The sequence below is a fragment of the Hermetia illucens genome, chromosome 1 (assembly GCF_905115235.1).
Source record: "Hermetia illucens chromosome 1, iHerIll2.2.curated.20191125, whole genome shotgun sequence".
Classification (NCBI taxonomy): domain Eukaryota; kingdom Metazoa; phylum Arthropoda; class Insecta; order Diptera; family Stratiomyidae; genus Hermetia; species Hermetia illucens.
In genome coordinates this window covers 161,502,903-161,523,616 of record NC_051849.1, presented here as the reverse complement: position 1 = coordinate 161,523,616, position 20,714 = coordinate 161,502,903, and the positions used below count along the sequence as shown (strand labels likewise).

The following is a 20,714-nucleotide window of genomic DNA, read 5'->3' as shown; positions in this document are numbered from 1 at the left end:
GCGAATTACGTGACCATACCATCGAAGATGCCTCACTGGCAGTTTTTCCACGATCGGTGCAACCCCATATCGACCGCGGATATCCTAATTTCGGATGTATTTAAAACGTGTCGCCATTACTCCAACGCAACATTTTCGTCTCCATTACCGAAGGCGCCGTTCATTGTCTTTTATAGCCGGCAACACTCAGAACTATAGAGAGCGGTAGGACGGAAGAAATTGCGGTAAATTTTGGATTTTGGAAAGAACAACATTTGTGGAATCCCACTGCATCCAGGTTGTGTTAATTTGTGAAGCAATTTCATTATGCAGTTCTCGATTGGCTGATAGCATTGACCCAAGATATTTATACCGCTCAGTTCTCGGCATGTTACTGGTGTTGACGATGCTATTAGCCGATGGAGAACTGCGTTATGCTCTTCACATAGGGAAACACAAAACCTTTTATACCTGAAGCGTCAGGCTTCCGGTTGCCCAACTTTTTTTGTTTGTTATCTAGGACTTCACTCTTCCGTTTCTTACTTCTCACTAATTCACTTACTTTTCAAAATGTAAAACAAAAAATGAAAAACATGGATTACTTTCTAATCGGCCTTGTGGTAGGTTGCGCTCTCTCTCAGTGCGCCCGGTGTCGTTCCGTTACAAATTATTTGACGACCCACCAGCATCTTTACTAGTTAAAGTCCGGAAATTGCAAGGGGCTGGCCACATTGAACGAATGCACGAGGGAAGGATTCCGAAGCGATTGTTAAAAGGCCGATAATAGTCAACGAAAAGGGAAGCCAAGTAAACTTTGGAAGGACTCAGTGGACGTAGATTGGAGATCAGTTCTAAGACTTGCTAACTGGAGGATGCGGTCTTTGGATCGACATACTGAAACGCGATGTATCCGGGAGGCTAAGGTTCGATTTGGGCTATAACGCCTCCGAAAAAATGTTTGTCTTTTTTACTTTTCTTTCCCTGTGTAAGCACATTTTTCTTGGCTATTCATTTCTTTCTTATATGGAAGCGCTCAAGTGGTTTTCAAGCATGAAGTCTTCCTTTTTTCATTCATTATCTAAATTTACTTGAAGTTTCTGCCGCATTCGCGGAATATTAATAATAACCGCCCATTATCGGGTTTAACCATTTCCTTTTCGCTACTCAATTTTATATTAAAACCCGCCAGCTGGCGCACAATCGTCTGGATGAAAGCAGCAATCAGAATTTTGACTTTTAATTTTTTGACAATTTGGCATTAGCTGTCGTCGTGTTGTGCTGTCATCCAATAAGAAGAAGAAAGGCGAAGTATTTGGTTCGAGTGTGGAAAAATTCCTTCAGTTTTAGCATTGTTTCCTGGTCAGATTACCATTACCGGCTCAGAGGACCCCTCTACCGTCGTTCGACAATTATGTGAAAATTGAGAGGGTTGAACGCGCAATCGAAGCTGTCTCGTGACTCGTTCAACGATGGATGACAATTTATGGTTTGTATGAAACTTTAATGGTTCGCCTGTGATCAGTGTCGCTCTCGTCCCTTGTTTTCCTCTGCCTTGTATCCGACAGCTCGTCTTTCTTGTTTGTTTACATAACTTTCCTTCTGTTGTATTCACGCGTGCCCAAGAAGCTGCAAGCGAAGCAAGACTGCTGCCTGGCGATAAGAATGTGGAGATAAAGTTCGGACAAATAAATAGACGTGGTGACTGCGCTACTCGGAAGCAGATGTGTTCAAGTACGCGCGGGCAAGTGGGCCTTTGCGATGCTTCTTGCGCTGTGTATTTCGGGGAGGATGAGTCAGGAGAGCTTATCAATCACGAACGTCGGAGGTGCTAAAAGCAAATTATTGATGCCGCGCGACTCGGGCGAGCGGGAGCCTATGTGCAGCCGCTGCAGCGAGAATTGTAAAGTTGGCGCGCCAACAAAACGCTAAAAGGCAATTAGTTACGGAATCGCTTGGCACCTTTTTGTGTATGAGCAACAATTTTGAATTTTTATTTTAGTTGTGCAAATATTATGAGTGGTGGATCGGGTAATTGTGGCCCAAACATGACGAGGTCTGCCGTGTAGTTCCCTCACAGACTTGCTTATGGCACTCTAAAGTAAAATGGGGCTCAGATCATTGGAATGTCAACACTTCCTTATCGCAACGCAAGATAACCGGTGAAAAACTTGGCACCTGAAGATGACATATTGCTTCGAAATGCGGGAGATTGCGATGATAAGCTTCGAGCGGAATTCCGTTTCCAGGCGCTGCAATAACAAACAATTTTCGCCAGAAAATAAAAGTGCAATTTTGATCTACATGTTATCAGCGATTGAGTTCATGTTTCAAGTGACTGTTATCGACCCAGTTCTCTTCCTGCTTTTTTTTAGGTGAAGTCGAAGCCGTGATAAGACGCCTAAGGTGCCCGAGAGAAGCATAAAAGTTCGCATAAGATTATATTTAGTCCAATTGATCTGCTTCCTCAAACGTAGGATAAGATTAATTCCAGAAAATTCAGCACAATCTTTAATCCTATTCGAATTCGTCTATCTTCAAGAGATTCATTCATTGGCTTCTAAGCAAATGAAGAGTGCGATTGACTGCGGCACAGCGATCGTGCCATTGTTGGTTAGGTATTTGTATACAGTCTTGCGAACATTATTCTGGCCTTTGCCGTCGAAAAACAGTCCACCGATCACCTTAAATTAACGATAATTCTGCAAAAGTAATTCGAACAAATGAAAACGGTGATTATTGGTTTCATTCACAGCATGGACAGCCCACCCAGAGCCGAAGTAAGACATCGGTAGGTCCTACTTCGGCCGTGGTAGCGGCGTGGTTGAAAACGGTTGCTAGGCGTTGTGTGAGGCGGTCCGATCGCGCTGCTTCCGGTGAAGAAATTTGTTGCCTCTGCCGTGGACGAAATTATCATTCGTCGTTTTAAAAAAAAATTGGAGGCTTCATGGTGTGGGCGTGCAAATTACTTCCACAGGTTTGCATAGAATTTGAACTCTTAATTATCTTTCTTTTCTACCGAAGAGGATCGAGACTAGATCCTTAATTTGGGCAATGAACCCACTTTCTTCAACGTGGTCAGGCGAGAGGTCATCGACATCACGGTGGTATCCCCTGACATCGCGGCTCTGGTCGGAAAGTGGAGAGTATCCAACTATATCACACTCTCAGATCACAGACGCATTGATTTCGTAATGGGTATGGATCCACCTCCACGCACTCCATCGGAATGCGCGGAAGACAGATTGGGTGACGTATAAAATAGAATTAAGCGCCCGAGTCACGATTCCTGGGAAACGCATCAAATCCATTGCTGGAATTGAGAAGACAACCCAAATGATCACAACTAGCATGAGAGAAGCTTTCGAAGAAAGCTGTCCACTCAAGATGCCAAAGAAGGGTAAAACACCATGGTGGAACTCGGATTTGACAAAACATACGAGAACGACAAGAGTGCTCCTTAATCGTGCTCTGAAGTGTGATTCAGACGCCAGCTAGAATCGCTATAAAGAGGCACAGAAGGCTCTAAAGAAGAGCATAAGATCGGCTAAACGATCATCATGGAGACGCTTTTGCGAAGAGACTAATTTTCTTGAGGTAATCTCAAAGCTGAAGTGTATTCTGGTTGAAGAACTTAGCCAGAAACTGGGTTATTTACGTTTACAGACCGGGAGGTACACAGAAAGCGACGGAGAAACGGCAAACCATTTGTTTGAAGTGCACTTCCCAGGTAGCATCCAAAATCAAATCCCGGGACCAACAGGTGCATACAGCCCTCAGCCGAGAGACTGGAATCCGGCATGCAAAGTAGTATCACTGGAGCGAGTACAATGGGCATTTAACTCGCTCCATAGATACAAGTCTGCAGGTGCGGATGGCATCATTCCTGAGCTAGTAACAGAGGGAATGGATGCCCTGGGTCTACAGCTTCGGAATATATATATCGCGCGTGGCTAACACACGCTTATATTCCAATTAACTGGCGTGATGTGAAGGTGTTATTCATTCCCAAACCAGGGAAAACCACCTACACAGACGCAAAAAGCTTCCGACCGATCAGTCTAACGTCCTTTCTACTAAAAGGACTAGAAAGACTAGTAGATCTGCTCATAAGGGATACACACATTCCTAGGCGTCCATTTCACCATAGGCAACACGTCTACCAAAAAGGCAAACCCACGGAGACAGCACTCCATGAACTTACGGCAAAAATTGAAAAGGCGATGTCCGAAAAAGAATACGCCTTAGGCGCATTCACGAATATCGGTGCCTTCAATTATGCCTCATTCGCGTCAATTTGTGATGCGGCAAGACAGCATGCAATCGAATCGCTGCTAATCAGTTGGATCCTTCACATGCTAGAGTGGAGAAAAATCCACATATTGGTCGGGCAGAAGTCCATTGAAACAGGATATCTTAGGGGCTGCCCACAGGGAGGGTTCCCTCTCTACTGTTATGCTCTTGGTAATGGATACCTTGCCGTGGTTCCTGCAAGACAAAAAAGTCTTCACGCAAGCGTTTGTTGACGACCTAGCCGCAATAATTACCTGCAAGTTTGCGGACACAGTATGTGACCGCTTGAATGCAACACTGCATGAAATCCACAGTTGGTGCCTCCACGATGGACTTGTGGCGCGGCAGGATTCGCGACATTCGCAAAAGCTGGCATCCTGTGTCACTATGGATTGCTGGTAGACTTGCAAAGCAAGTCTCTTATAGATTCCACGACCAAACTTAATTCGTCGGGACAAATGGTATCTCACCCAGGCAATAATCTTTCCGTTCTTTTAGAAGACATTACCGACTCTCATGTTTGGGCACTTCTCCAAAAGTTCAGCCAGATTACTACCGAGTGTAGTCTCTCCAAACCAGTGAAACACAATGTGCAGCACCACATTATCACTACTGGTTCCCCGATTTTCTCGAAGGTGCGTCCTCTACCATCCCAGAAACTGGCTATTGCACGGAAAGAGTTTGAACAACTCGTTCAACAGGGTATCTGCAGGCCCTCAAACAGCTGTTGGTCTTCCCCACTGCATATGGTCCCTAAGCCAAACGGCGAATGGCGCCCATGTGGGGACTACAGAAGGCTAAATGCACAGACTGTTCCTGACCGATATCCAATTCCACTCATCCACGACTTTGCGCATCACCTCGGGAATCCTGCCGCGCCACAGACTCACGGTGAACGCTAGGAAGACTGGAATAGTTATGTTCGCTAGGAACGTCAGGTGGGGCAGCTATACGCTACCTGCCTTAGCAGGGGCGGAAATCCAACTGGCACAAACAGTCAAGTATTTAGGAGAACATTTCGACTCCAAGTTAACGTGGAAGCACTATATCCAGGAACAATATCAGAAATCCTGCAGATAACATTTCGCAATTTTTCTTGCTCAGAGGAGGAATATATGAGCACTGGCAAGATCATTGTCTTGCGCAATAAGATCTTTGATCTTATGGTGAGACGATTCGAGCGGGATAGTTTTTGTAAGCTGAAATAGGCTTTGTTGTTTGGTAACGTCGGTGCACGATTTCCTAATCTTGTGCAGATAGAATAAAGGGAATAATCAATTTCATCGTGTTTTCGATTCAGCCACGGATGTAAATTGCCGATGAGTCGCGCAGCCCATTTGCCTCTTAACTCATTTTGCCAAGAAAATTGCTATTCGGTTGGTGTTCATTGCCGTTCATCACGGGCAACCACTTGTCTTAGATCTTCGCACGGGTGGAGATGGCTTTACGTTCCTTAACAAGGAGGGCAAGGGGGACCACTCTCGCGGTCAATATCACTGCGATAAGCAGATGCCATTCGCAAAGCTTTCCTGCACTTGGCCAAGGTGCCGTAGATTAATATTCACACCTCAAGGCCGCTCCTATGCTTCTCCATCCTTCTCTGAACCTCTACCGTTTCATAGAACAGGGACCGATCTCTCAGATAATCCCTCAATATCCAAAAGAGACCCGCCGGTCGAATGAGTTTTCTAATGTGCCTAACACATTTGTCAATTTTACGGAATTGAAGCATTTCTGATTTCACGTGTTATGGAGAGCACTTTTCGTTCAAATCGACGGCTGTGTGCCTCGGCTCGATGAACTGCATCCACGACAACAGACGATAACAGCATCCACCGTAGATCTCCTTGCTCTGAACACCCACGCCTTGGGGATACGTTCCCGGCAGCACGGATCACTTGAGGGAGTCTATTCCTGATGAGTTTTTTGAGCACTTTCTCGGGAATATCAAGCATACATTGCGGTCGGTATGCAGACGTCAGCTCTGGGTCTCCTTTTCTTTTCCTGATCAGCGCGAGCCACGCTACTTTGCACAAAGAAAAGTGTCCTTCTTTAGGCAAGTGTTGAAAGCCCCGAGCAGTATTTCTTATCGTTGGCGAAATATCAGTTTATAAATTTCTGCCGGTCATCGCGACCTAGTGCCTTCTGATTTTTCATTATGAGAACTGCCTCTTCGCTATAAACCCGTAAAAAATGTCTGGGGAATAATGCCCGTAGAATGCGGTTCATCTGGTCGGCACTAAGTATGCGGGGTTTCCACATAGCGTTGACTTTCTAATTAATAAGTTTATAACCATGTTTCCACGGATCCCTACTTACCTCGTTGACTTCGAACGCGATGCACTAGTGGTCACTTCCGTGAAGTCTTCTGGAACCCGCCACCGACGGTGCCAGTGATCCCGACACAAAAGTGACGTTAAGGATACTTCCTTCGCAGCCTAGGTGCCGAAGGGTTGGCGTGGATACGGTGTTTGAAACTACGATCCCGGTTCTCGCCGGCAGCATCCGTTTCCCTCTGGAGTCTGGGTAAAGCGTGAAGGGAAAATCATGCAACCTGAATCGATGCAGATACTCCCATGCCCTGACAGGAATTGGTGGCAGTTAGTCTAGCCGGTTGGTCGCTGAATCCACTCTTCAATACGAGGAATTATTGATGTGTGGGTTTAGTGACCCCCCCGCACGCGATCGCACCTTTGCGGTCACTTTTTCAGTGATTCCCACCTTTCCTCCCTTTGGTATTTTGTATCTTTTTTGAGTAGATGCATTCTCCTTTTCTCGCACAGAAAGAGTGTCCCATTTATCAGAATGTCTATTGGAACCACTCCCGTCACAATGCCCGTCCCCTCGCTTGAGGTTGTGCTGAAGGCGCAGCACACCCTTAGTACCACTAAACAGCAGTATCTGAGTCAAATCAGGGTAATAATCTCGGGCGAGCACAATGCTGACGACATTGCCTTCTACAGTATGTACCGTTACGGTCTTGAATGAAGTGCTCTAACACACTTCAAGGCCCTGATCCAATATGGATTGTTGCGCAAACGATTATTATTATTATTAATGTTTGCCGCTTTCTAACACGCACAGGTGTCCCTTGAAATTGATTTTCGCGTTAATATCACATTCAGGTATTCGATGATCGGCTTTGAAATGATAATGTGGCCACCAACACGAATACTAGTTGTTTTTCTTCTCCACATCCGTATCGTACCAAAGTGTAACTAAGATCGTCCATTTTAGCCAAAGAGCTTTTTGTTCGCTGCCAGCTGGCTGAATTGAGCGTATTTTTGATGTTCAACGTTACCACGGCGCAGTGTTGATTGGAAGACATCGCGTCTCGAGCCAGCTCACAAAAACACGCATACATTGTCGATCATTGAATGAGTTTTACGAAAGTCAAACTCTTCCAACCCATTCCCTCATTCTATAATAGGGAAAAATCCTTTGTAGAGGGCTCTCTCCAGAATTTTTCCTAGCGGTAATTTGGGTGGTATGATGCTGGATGTCCCGGTTGCTTATTGGGTTTTGGTAGTAAAATTAGTTTTTACCTAGCAGGGAAAATTCCTTCTATCATGGATGCTACAAATACGTTGATAAACCAATCGGATCTGGTCTTATTAGCCAGCTTAAGACCTCTATTGGGAAGAGCTGACGTCCAAAGGTGTTTATATTTTTTGCGTTCCCCTTTATGCAGAGTGAATAGCACTATCACTATATCGAAAAGAAGATGCGGACAGATCAGTTGTGAAACTCACTAGCTCATCTTCTTCATGTCAACCTTGTATACTGTTTAATAGGGGTTTTGGTGTGACTCTTTTCAAAATTCCTTACAGCATTCTCGTTTGCTAATGCGTATAGCCTGCTTAACAGTCGCTCCACAGCCCTGTCTGGGATGAGCGATGCGCGCGTCAGCCGGGCGCGCCAGCAACTAAGTAAACGTGCATCGTGCTCGTTGGACGCGCCAACAATCGGCAAGAGTGCGAGCGGCCACAAGGCCGCTTCACAAATTACTTTAATAGTTGAGTAGACTTAAAGTGCCTCTCGTACTTTCATCAGCATCGCGAATTTTTCAGGGACAAGAGAATGCATGATAGGGCAACCCCCTGTCTTAGACCGTTGTTGATGGGAAACGGTTTTAAGAGTGATTCTGCTGGCCTCGCACATTGGTTGGGGTCAGCCTAGTTACTCTTATCAATTTGGTAGGAACACCGACTTCTCTCATGGCCGTGTACAGTTCTATCCTATCTATGCTATCAGTTGAATATCGGGTATATTCAATGGATAAACACACAAGGAAACGGGACCGTCGTGTACCCAAATATTCTTATAAAATCCACAAAACCTTTCATACTTGAAGTGCTAAGTTTCCTGTTTTTGATTTGTTCGAAATAGATGTCTCGTCTGATTTATTTATGTAGCAAAGATAAGTTACTCAATTCCTACTTGCTAGTTCATTACATGTATTCTTACCTCGTTAATTTTGGTTCCAATACTGTCCCAAAAAAGAACCAATTTTAGTCCCGCATTAATAGCCTTTCATATCTAACCAACGCATCTTTCCAGGCTAATCGAATTGGAATCGGCGCTCCTCGATGACTGCAATGTAAACGATATCAACGCAATTTGTCATGGCCGAACAATACCCGAATCCTTGCGTCCAGATGTGTGGCAAGTATGCCTGGACGTACGACACAAGAGCGATCAAATGTCATTATTCAATGAAATCTACGATTTACCATTTCAAACACAATTGCGTGAAGACTGCAACAAAATCGTGGAACGATTAGGAAATGATGAGGAAGATAAAGTGTCCGTGACCTCAGACGTGGAATCAATATTGACGTTTTACTGCAAGAATCGAAACTTCCAATATCATGTGAACAATGGTTGGATTGAGCTGCTCATGCCGCTGCTATCATTAAAGTTGAAACGTTCAGATACATATAATTTGTTCGAGGCGATAAGAGACAATTATATACCGAAAGGCTGCGTTCCAAAAGGCAATGTTTTTCATGTTTTTCGTCTGCTGATTTTATACCACGATCCGGAATTGTGCTCTATGTTGGATACGAAAAAAATATCACCGGATTTATATTCGATGCAATGGTTTCGGTCACTTTTTGCTGCAACCTGCGGACTGTCAGTCGTTTTATCGATGTGGGATTTGTATTTCCAATACAGTGATCCGTTTTTAGTTTTCTTTCTGAGCTTAATAATTATAATAAATGGAAGAGATCAGATTTTAGCGATGAAGGACGAGAGTAAGGAGAACATCGTGAAGTTTTTGTCGAACATGCCCTGCGCGCTGGAGACCGATGATGTCAGTGACTTTTGCTCCTTAGCTCAATACTATGCTCTAAAGACGCCTTCGTCATTCAAAACCGATTTTCTGAAAGCCTTATTTGGATCTACAAGTGAACCTGAAACCGACAATATTGTTTCGCAAGCCTTATGTCTACCTGTATCTGTGTATGAACTTGTAGAAAATTCAGCGATTGAACTGTCTGCGCCTGATGGAGTAAGATTTTTCCTAGTAGATTGCCGCCCAGCGGAACAGTATAACGCCGGCCACTTATCAACAGCCTTCCACTTGGACTGCAATCTTATGCTGCAAGAGCCTGTAGCGTTCGCTACTGCAGTCCAGGGCCTATTGCGAGCACAGCGACAGTCTATAGAGGCCAATTCGAATGCTGGTGGCGAGCATTTATGTTTCATGGGTAGCGGACGGTTGGAAGAAGATCAGTATACGCATATGGTAGTTGCCTCATTTCTGCAGAAGAACACACAGTATGTATCCCTGTTGACGGGAGGATATAATGCTATTCACGACTATTTCGGTGAGCACATGGCTGATTGTCTGGAGGACCATGATTCTAAAAAATGCATTGTTTGTTCGAAAAACAACTCAACCAGACAACTAGTCAATAACAACAACAACTACAAAACCTCGTCCCTTGGTCGAAGTAGTAAAAACAGTCCAGTTGCACCGACATCAGCCAATCAACGTCCAACATCTGATCTGTTCAGCAAAATCTCGACAGCCATGAAAATCAAATCGGCAGAAGTGAAGGGAAAACTTTTCGACATTATCGTCAACCCATCAATGGCCAATGCTGGACCGAACACAATTGTAGAAAAACACGTCTCAAGTAGTGAAAAGAATGGGAAACGTTACCGAGATGTTGCCCCCGTTTTCAGCATTGACGACGAAAACGACGATCAATCCCCTACGGGTCCTGATGGACTTGGCGACCCGCACTTTTTGGCATCCAAATCACACACCGCTGACACCAAGGAGATAGTGGTACTTAGTCAATATCTAAAATCATCCGATGTAGTGAATTCATTCAAGTGTCAAGAAGTTCATATGAATGGCAGCATGTTCGATAGCCACCTAATTGTAACGCAGACACACCTCATAGTCTTACGGGAGCTACCGAAAAAGGATACAGCGCAGGTTATAGTACGTCGACCTCTCTCGAGTATCGTGAAAATTACTGCCAAGAAAAGACATCGAGACCTAATCACCTTCAAGTACGGAGTTCCGAACGGCGATGGACTTATTATTACTGACATGGATAGGTTTCTGATACCGAATGCCAGTGAAGCGACCGCCATTGTATCTAAGCATATAGTTCAACAATTGGATAGTAATTCTAAGCAGACATAATGCGTTATGTTCGGGGAGATACAGAGAAAGCAGAGATGTGCCAGGCTTCCTGTGGAAATTAGATGTCTGCAACGTTTAGTGACACGAATTTGTAGTGAGTCAAATTCAATGAGCTTTACTTTTTTATTTTCGTCCATTCAATAAAAATCAGTATAAAACAAAGTTGGTCATTAATATTCACATATGAGCCTGCAACTGTTGTAGTTTCAACTCGCTGCATGTTAGGAAAATGTTAGTATTAATGCATTGTAGTTGCATAGCAGGAACTGCTGTAGTAGATTCTAAAGCGCAGGTAATTGGTGGAAGAAACACCAAACAACGAATTGGACGCCATTACCTCGCAGTCAATTATTTTCATGCGCAACTGTTTTTGACACCACAATAAACGTTTCAGGCAATCTGATTTCCATGAATATTCCACAACCCAATTTTAGTGTGAGGACTTAATTTTAGAATGTTTTAACCAATGCTTTCCCTCATTTAACTGTATACGTTCTTTGATAGAAAAAACGCTGACGACCAATTCAATTTTGTAAAATATTGGATTAATTATTGTATTTAAGTTATTTTCAGTTATTCCGTTCCGTTGGGTATGATATTCGTTTTGACTAGGAGACAGCGTAGAGAAGGAATCATGATTTGCGTCTACTGAAAAACTGCTGCAAAGAATTTAACGATAGTGACTAAAAGAAAGAAATATTTAGGAGTAATTTTAACGAGAAATATAAAATGTAGAAAATGATGAATATTTAATATATACACTCTTAATTTTGAAGAAAATGCGTTTCATATTTCTTGAGGATATAAGGAGGAGGAGATATAAAAAATAATTGAATCTAAGATTCGATTGCTTAGATTGTAAGGCATGAGTTAGACGAAGGTATTATGAGACGGCCGCGGGATTTAATCATCAATTCATCATCATCATTAACGGCGCAATAACCGATATCCGGTCTAGGCCTGCCTTAATAGGGACAACCCGGTTTTGCGCCGTGGTCCACCAATTCCATATCCTTAAAAATGGTCTGGCGTCTTAACTTACGCCATCGTTCCACCTAGATATTGCCCTTATAGACTTTCCAGGTGGGATCATCCTCATCCATACGGATTAAGTGCCCCGCCCACCACAACCTATTGAGCCGGATTTTATCCACAACCTGACGGTCATGGTATCGCTCATAAATTTCGTCACTATGTAACCAACGGAATCGTCCACCCCCATGTAGGGGGCCAAAAGTTCTTCGGAGGATTCTTCTCTTGAACGCGGCCAAGAGTTTGCAATTTTTCTTGCTAAGAACCCAAGTCTCCGAGGAATAGATGAGGACTGGCAAGATCATTGTCTTGTATAGTAAGAGCTTTAACCTTGTGGTGAGACGTTTCAAGGGAAACAGTTTTTGTAAGCTGAAATAGGATATGTTAGCTGCCAACAACCGTGCGCGGATTTTTACCTCACCATCACGAATCAATTTCCCCAGGCCAGGTTAAAGAGGACGCATGATAGGGCATCCCCTTGTCGTTGACCGTTGTTGATGTCGAATGGCCTTGAGAGTGATCCTGTTGCTTTTATTTGGCCTCGCACATTGGTCAGGGTCAGTCTAGTCAGTCTTGTCAATTTCGTCGGGATACCGAATTCTCTCATCGCCGTGTACAGTTTTACCCTGGCTATGCTATCATAGACGGTTTTAAAGTCGGTGAATAGATGGTGCAAATGATGTCCATATTACAACAGTTTTTCCATCGCTTGCCGCAGAGAGGAAATCTAATCTGTTGCTGATTTGCCTGGAGTGAAGCCTCTTTGGTATGGGCCAATGATGTTCTGGACGTATCGAGCGTTCCGGCCTAGCGAGATAGCGGAGAATATCTTATAGATAGTGGTCAGCTACGTGATACCTCTATAATTGCTGCATTGTGTGAAATCTCCCTCTTTATGTACGATACAGATAATGCCTCTTTGTGCTTTGCTCAAGTTGATGAACCACTTGGTGTAATTAGTCGCCTCCATATTTAACCAATTCGGCTGTAATTCCATCGACTCATGGCGACTTATGATTTTTAACCGGACTGTTTCTTCTACACTTGGTGGTGGCAGTATTTGTCCGTCGTCTTCAGTTGGCGGGACCTCCAACTCGCCAATGTTCTGGTTGTTCAGTAGCTCATCAAAGTACTCAACCCATCGCTCCAATATGCCCATTCTGTCGGAAATCAGATTTCCTTCTTTGTCTTGGGAGGATGAGCATTGAGGTGTATAAGGCTTCATCCTGCTGACTTGTAGGTAAAACTTCCGCGTCTGGTGCGGTTTCTCCCTGTACTTTTCGAGTTTCGCAGACCTGTTGGTTCTCCCAGGCTTCTTTTTTCCGTCAGTGAAGTCGCTTCTCCGCTCGCCGGAGTTCGTGATAAGTCTTTGCGCGTGCCTGCGTTCTTTGAGAATGCAACATTACTGGTATGCACCATTCTTCCGTTCCGTTGCTGGCTTACATTCATCGTCAAACCAGCCGTTCCGATTTTGCTCATTTGTTGATGCTTCATCTTCAGGATCTCTGTTGACTGCGGTTATTGCGGCATCCATTTTCCTCTTACAGGTGTTGCGGAGGACTGTGTTGTGGATGGTTTCAGTATACTCTCACCTGATTGTCAGAGGGGATGCTGGGTGGTGTTGTTATTCAAGCTCGGAGCACCATGCCAACGAAATACTGATCCGTAGAAGGTATCCTTCTCCGACTCTGTAATCTCCTCTGTGGGGGCATGAACGTTAATGAGACTTATCTTTCTAAATTTGCCTCGCAAGCGCAGAGTGCCATTCCCTTATGGTTTCAAAGCCGATAAGAGCAGGTTTCATTTTTTGGCTGACTAAGAAACTTACTCCGAGCACATGGTTTACTGGATGTGCCGCTATAGTATGTGGTGTAGCGGCTCTTCTCCAGGAAACAGGTCCCTGTCCAACGTATCTTCTGGAACGCTGTTAAATCAGCCTTATATTGGGACAGGGTACCGGCTAGCTATTTGGCAGCTCCATCTCTATACAAGGAGCGCATGTTCTATGAGAAAATGGCCAAATCGTTATTCCTTTTTTGTTCCCCGATTCGTCGTTGTAAAATCCATCCACTCCGAGGCTCCTCTTATGGCTTCGTAACAAGTTGTTTTCCGTATAGGGTTGTCAGCCCTACCCAATCCCCAACTTGGAGGACCAGTTGGTACAATTTGTCTAGTTTTTAGACGCGGGAGACTCGCCTTCATCCTTCTCCGTCTACAGCTTTTCGCTAAGAAAGAGTTCCCAGCGGTCACCACGTGGAGGTGGAAATAGGGCTTGGTAGTAGATCTGTTGGTGTTGGTTCAGCAGGCGTTTCTCAGGTTTTATACTCCATCGTAGGTACTCATCCACGTTTCGTCCTGGGACCTATACTACCCTTTGACCACCAATCATCAATTGGATTGAGAAAATTGGTAAAAAAGTCTGAGCTATAGATATGAAGTAGATTTAATTGCCGATGTAAATGTTGAAGTTACACATTTCGTAATTAGGATGAAGCATTTTCACATTTTCTTGCCGCGACGAATATTCAATTAAAAAAAGAATTTGGGCAAATTGGACAAAAGCATGAAAGTAATTTGACATGACCAGCACTTTTTTCAACGAAGGTGTCACTAGATATGAGGAGAGTGGCACTATTGAAGTACGGAGGGAGCAAAGCCAGGAAATGCCGCCCCTTAGGTTGCTTTAGAAAAATAACTTGGGATTGAAGTGACCGCAGATACTTTACCAGCTTTTTTTTTGTGGATGGAGGTGGGAATCTTAAATAAACACTGTTGCGCCAGGTTACAACAGTACGTGGTCCACCACCGCTAGACAAAGGGACGTGACATGCTCTTGGTTCTCGGGTGTAGCGACGCATTTTGGACAGTCGGGGAACTCGCCCGACCCGAAGCAATGCAAATATTTTCTACAACCTCCGTAAGGTGTTTCCGTGTTTGCATTCGACCCACCTCAATACACAGGATTAGGGTATGGGTCTAGCGGCCTTTTCCGGAATTATCCATCTGTTGCTGCCAAGTCCTGTACAATTCCTTCCTAGTAGGTTTTTGGAAGTTCGCAGTCAAATTGGGGGGATTTGACCATCCGCTTCCACCCTTTTTTGGCAGAAACTATGATCCTCATTCGCCAGAATGAAGATCAAGGAAATCATTCCCGTGATGAGACACTGCCCCACTCGACACTCTCCTATATGCACTGCATCCGTTCAGTGCGATGGGCCGGCATGTCAAACTCACCCGGTTCACCGCGTTGCCCAGTGTTCCTACCAGACAAGAGCGGATTATAGTAGGATATGTTTCACCACCCGTGCGATAAGCAGAAGTTGACTATGTTTTGGCCTTTCAATATTAGACATCATCCTTGCTATGGATGAAGTAGCCTCTACTGCCATTAAGGAAATTTCTTTGGCATCTAGTTGTCTGTCCTACAACTACCGAGTCGATAAGTTACGAGTCGATAATAAGTTATTTTTTCCAACCTATTAATCCAACTCGGAAGTCCTTCTCGGTCAGAATACTTTGAGTCTTCCGCTAATAATGGACGTTACGAATTTCAGATGAAAGTTGTTATGAATGGTGCACCTGCGGTTGTTGCGGCTGCTTGCCGGGCAATTGCGCTTGCGCAGACTGCGATTTTCTTGATGGCAATGGTGATGTACTTGTGCCTTAGGGTGGAACTTTAGCAGCTGCTGACATTGGCTGTAGAGCGTGTTCTGAACATTAACTTAAGGACGATTATGGATAAAACGCCTGTCTTAGGAGTTTGTAGCATCAAAACGGCACAGCACATCGCTAATTGGGTTCCTCGGAGCGGAGAGAATTTCAGAAGTTGCTGGAGATGAATAAAGTCTGGAATACTTGGTCCATTTTCGAAAATTCTACACACGCTCTTTGGAATTCATTCCGATCTCAGCGGAGTCTACAGGCGGATGGTGAACAGGAGTGCGCTACTGAAACTGTTGCCCGCAGTGCGGTACGATGTTGGTTTCCTTGGTGATAGCAAGCTGCAAACGCTCTCTGATGACGACTAGAATTCTGTCGCTGCACAATCACGTGCATGTATTTTGGGAAACGCTCAACAAATACTTGTTGCAACCAGGGAACGGAAGTAGGAGTGGATGATAAAGAGGTTCATTTCCTCAATCCGCTTTATCCATGGCCCATGCAAACCTGCTTATGCCGGGTGTTCGTACCAGACTTTAGATTTATTTTTCCTCTCATAAGGTATTCGCGCACTTTATTTTTTTTTAATAAATGTTTATTATTTGATACCAACCATACATTTAAATTCTTAAAACGAGTAAATTATTTACAAATTCCATGCCAATGCTGGAAATTTTTTTCCTTAAATTAAGTTAAAGCGTAAATTTTTGGAGTGGTGATCAATATTAATTAATTGAAAAAAAGGTGCAAAATATTCAAACTGATGCCTTTCCGAGATCCAAGGGGTCAACCCATTTCAGCCGCTTCCGGTGAGACAAAATACTCTTAGCCATTATGTTGGGGTGACTCTTCAGTTTGTCTAAGTGTTTATTCGCGGAACACTCAATTCTTCCACTATTGTCCTGGTCTCTAAGCCTTTATGGAGATCGCCGTTGTGGAAATACCAAGGAGTACCCGATATACACCTCAGAATTTTAGACTGAGACCGTATGAGCAGATTTATGTTGGATGATTTGGCAGAGCTAGTAATTGAATCTCCCCCCCTCCCCCTAATTTAGAGAAAGTGGTGATTTTTTGTGAAGTATCTACAAAAAACTTTTGAACATAAGTTTAAGTTGTTGATTTTTCTCCTCTATGTGTCGTTTCCAGGTGAGTCTTCTATCAAGGTGTATTCCCAGATATTTGACGTCATCCGATTGTTATTGATCTTCACTTCATGACAATTTCCTTTTCCCAAAGTGAAAGTTACTTGCACACACTTCGACTCGTTAACTTTCATCCTCTACATATAAAGCCAGTTTTCAGATGCGCAAAAGCTATTTTTGGGTCTGCATTTGACTTAAGATTGCGATGTCGTCAGCAAAGGTAGCTTGTTTGTTAACCCGCTAACAGGAAAATCGAATGTGCAGATAAGATACAGTACAGGACCGAGTATACTGCCCTGAGGAACTCCTGCTCTGATCTTATGTTGTTCACTGTGAGTATCTTTGTATTTCACCTGGCATCGGAGTTTCGTTAAATACGATGTTAATAGATTATGGAAACAACCAGGGACAAGTCGTTCGATTTTGTTTATACGGCGTGCATGCCAAAACTTGCCTGCGCTACATCTAGAAATACTGCTGTGCAATGTTTTCTGCCTTCGAGAGGATTGTTTATTTCTGATACAATTCAGTGACTTGTTTTTAAGTTTTTGTGTAAAACAAAACCTTATTTAAATCGGTTTACTGTCTGCTTGTCTGTTACACGCATTTTTCTTCTGGAGTAGGAGTTTTTCGAATACTTTCGATATTGTGGGCTGTGGCTTATCCGTCTGTACGATTTGACTTGAGTGGCATCGTTTCTAGGTTTTGGAATCATTGTTACAATTATATTGTTACAACAATTCGGGAAATATCCAATTTTCAAGATTGCATTGAATATGTAGCACAGTAATTTGAGGGCTTTTACTGGCAACTGTTTCAATATGAAGGAAACAACTAAACCATACCCTGGAGCCTTTCTAGGGTTGACTTTTTCTTTAATAATGCTTTCAACATCTTTCAAGTAAGTTTAGCGTGGTGCGAATGCTTTGGCTTTGCCCTCATTACTTTTATTCGAATTTCCTACAGTAGTTCTTAGCGGAGACTTTCTTATCGCTATCGCCTATTGATCTTTTTAGCAGCTATCCACAATGAATAGTCAGTGGATTCGCTAGCAAACAGCCCGCCCAGGAATCGTTGAATATCAAACTTCTGATCCTCCATAAGCGCCGATTTATGTTGTTTTCTGGTGTCATTGAGTCAGCTTCTTGCTTGGGGAACCTAAGTAGTTGCCATTCCCTTCCTGCTCTTCTCTTAGTCCGCAAAAGCTTGGCTTCCAGCAAAATTTTATTGAAACATTCAGGGACTTCATCAATGTCAGATTTACTCCTTAATCGAACGTCCAGCGAAAAATTACTGTTGATTTACTTCTTGAATGTTCGCCAACTTCTGTATTTGTTCGTCAGTCAAGTGTTCTTGTACTTTGATTTATTTTGTACCATGATAATTACGGGATAGTAATCTGACGATAGCTCGTAAATTGTTTGCGTGGTTGTAGATTGGCGTATGATTCCTTTTAATAATAATAATAATCGTTGGCGCAACAATCCATATTGGATCAGGGCCTTGCTAGAGCACTTCATTCAAGACCGCAACGGTCACTACAGGATAGCCTGTAGGAGGCAATGTAGTCAGTATTGCGCTCGCCCGAGATTATTACCCAGATTTGACTCAGGTACTCATTCACAGTTGAGTCGATTGGTATCCGACGTCAAATCACTATACAAATTCCACTGTCACCAATGAGATTTGAACCGCGACCTTCCGTACGACAGCCTTGCGCTCTAACCACTCAGCTAACCTGATATCCCGAAGTCGGCCTCTAAGTAAGCTGACCTGCTGATATGTGAACAAGTTTGCTGCCCAAGACTGCATCATACAGTTCTTTACCTTCAGGAGGGGGTATGCGTTGAAGTCTCCAGCGGGGTCGAATTTGTTCCCAAAACTCTTAAAGAACTGAATAAACTGCTCCCGAGTTATTTTATGTGGCGGGGGGCAATAAACCAATGATCCGACAAGTTCTCCTGGCCACATTTGCGGGCATAGCGAGGTCCCTTGAATGTAATCCTTATTGGTTACTTTCAGTGGATAGTCCAATCAAAATCGCTGACCTATCTCTGGTTGTTTCTCCAGGGTCTTTAGAATTATAAAAAATATAGCTGGGAACATTGAACTTGTTATTTTTTTCTGTGAAGTGATTTTTCGATATTACAAACAGATCAATATCATCAGAGGAGGATAACTTCAGCTCTGGGTTGACCAAGGCCGTTTACATTCTAATGAGCAATTCTTATGGTATTTTTTTTTTATTTAAATCTATAACATCATATTTTGGTTCTTTATTACTTCCTGGACCATGGTGCTGATAGTATTCATGAACTGATTCAATAATCGAAGATAGTTCTTGATGTGAACTGTCAGAACCTATGTTTTAGCCACAGAATTCATTTGGTGTTGCTCCCATCTTTGAACAGACAGCGTGTTTCGCTTCACAGCTTTATACACTTCGCACCTTCTATAATTGGCAGTATGGCTTCGTCCATAGTTACTACATTTCTGGCTGTAGAATCTTTTATTTTTGGTGCACAGACTATTTTACTGAATTCCTCGCAGATTACGCACACACTAGAAAGTGTACAGTATCACCTGGTGTGGCCAAATTCCTGGCAGTTCATGCACTGGACCTTTTCGTTTACGAGGTTTTTCCACTGTGATTTTCCTGGGGCTAGCAAAGATTGTATATTGGATGAACTTCTCTCTTTCCCAATTTGCGAGCCTCTGGATTCAACTCAACTTTGGATAAGGTTTGCGGTATTTTTTTTCGATTTATTATCACACATTTCAGTAAGTTCCTCTCTTACTTCATTGGGATCAATTTCCGGTTCAATGCCCTTGATCACTACGAACAGGTCTGCTCTTAAGCTGGTATGTATGGTAAATCGGAGGGGATTTAGCTTTAGTGATCGTTTTAGCTTCTTTATCAAGTTGGAATCGATTTTCACTGAATGAACTACTATCATCACCATGAGTTTCGAAACTTTTCTAGCGTTGCTGGTTATTTTCGACGATTGTGGACTGCGAAGCCTTTTGATAATGGTAACATAGCGATCGATCCAAGCTTGTTTCGCAGTTGCCTTAACCTTAGCTTTAGTGATCGTTTTAGTTCTTTCAGTTGACATTCTAGTTTAATTTTTTTTTATAATTTTGAACAGGAGTTATTGTTAGGAAAAACTCGCATACGCTGTGAATCGAATTTGGAACTACCTGTCTACTAGATGTCAACGCTCCCAAGAAGCTAGATGGGACTCCTGTCTACCGCTTTCAAGTGGTATATATCACTCACTCATCTAGTTCGAATTTGTCGATGAGTCGCGCAGTCCACCTGCCCCTTAGCTCATTTTGGTCCAACCTTAGCTCAATCGTCGTGTACCTTTCGAGACATCGGCGGTGGTAGCCTTTTTGTTTTTTGGGAACCTACTGATGTCTTGGGTGTTCGTCTTCCCTTTCCCGAACCCTCTTTTTCCGCTGCCCATACGTGAGTCTCCGGTTGGGTGTTACCTGTGTCGATTGCATCATCGTCGAAGGAGCAATTTTAGAGCTCGTTTTCAAATCTTTCTCATCTTCCCGAGGTTTGTGGTATAGAATCCTGCTAGCTCTCACCATATGCTTGATTGGTGTACATTGTGTTTATCTTTGATGAATTCTGACAATTCAACGATTTTCGCCCAAAGCAAAATGAAGGGTGACTCTTCCAGGACGGACTTCTGTTCCAAAGCCTCCACTCTTCTTTCCGCACATTTTCTGGCGTCAATGGGATTCTTGTGGCCCAGGTACTTTTCCGCCTTGGATATTGGAGGAGATCTCATAATCGTTGAGCTTCTCCTAAACGGATCCGACTCTCGATACTGAGGAGGCTCTCATAACTCTTTATGCTCAGATGCGGTTGGTGTCACTATGGCTTTTAACGACCAACGTTGCCCTTTGGGCACATCTTTCTGTGCGCT

General features: G+C 43.5%; 1 protein-coding gene across 1 annotated transcript; it reads left to right on the top strand.

Annotated features, from left to right (window-relative positions):
- Positions 1-1,244: 1,244 nt before the first annotated feature.
- LOC119661172 (TBC1 domain family member 23) lies at positions 1,245-11,098 on the top strand. The gene is made up of 2 exons (XM_038070389.1): positions 1,245-1,465; positions 8,830-11,098. The coding sequence occupies exons 1-2, from the start codon at positions 1,449-1,451 to the stop codon at positions 10,934-10,936; spliced, it is 2,124 nt and encodes a 707-aa protein (XP_037926317.1). The 5' UTR covers positions 1,245-1,448; the 3' UTR covers positions 10,937-11,098.
- Positions 11,099-20,714: the final 9,616 nt, after the last annotated feature.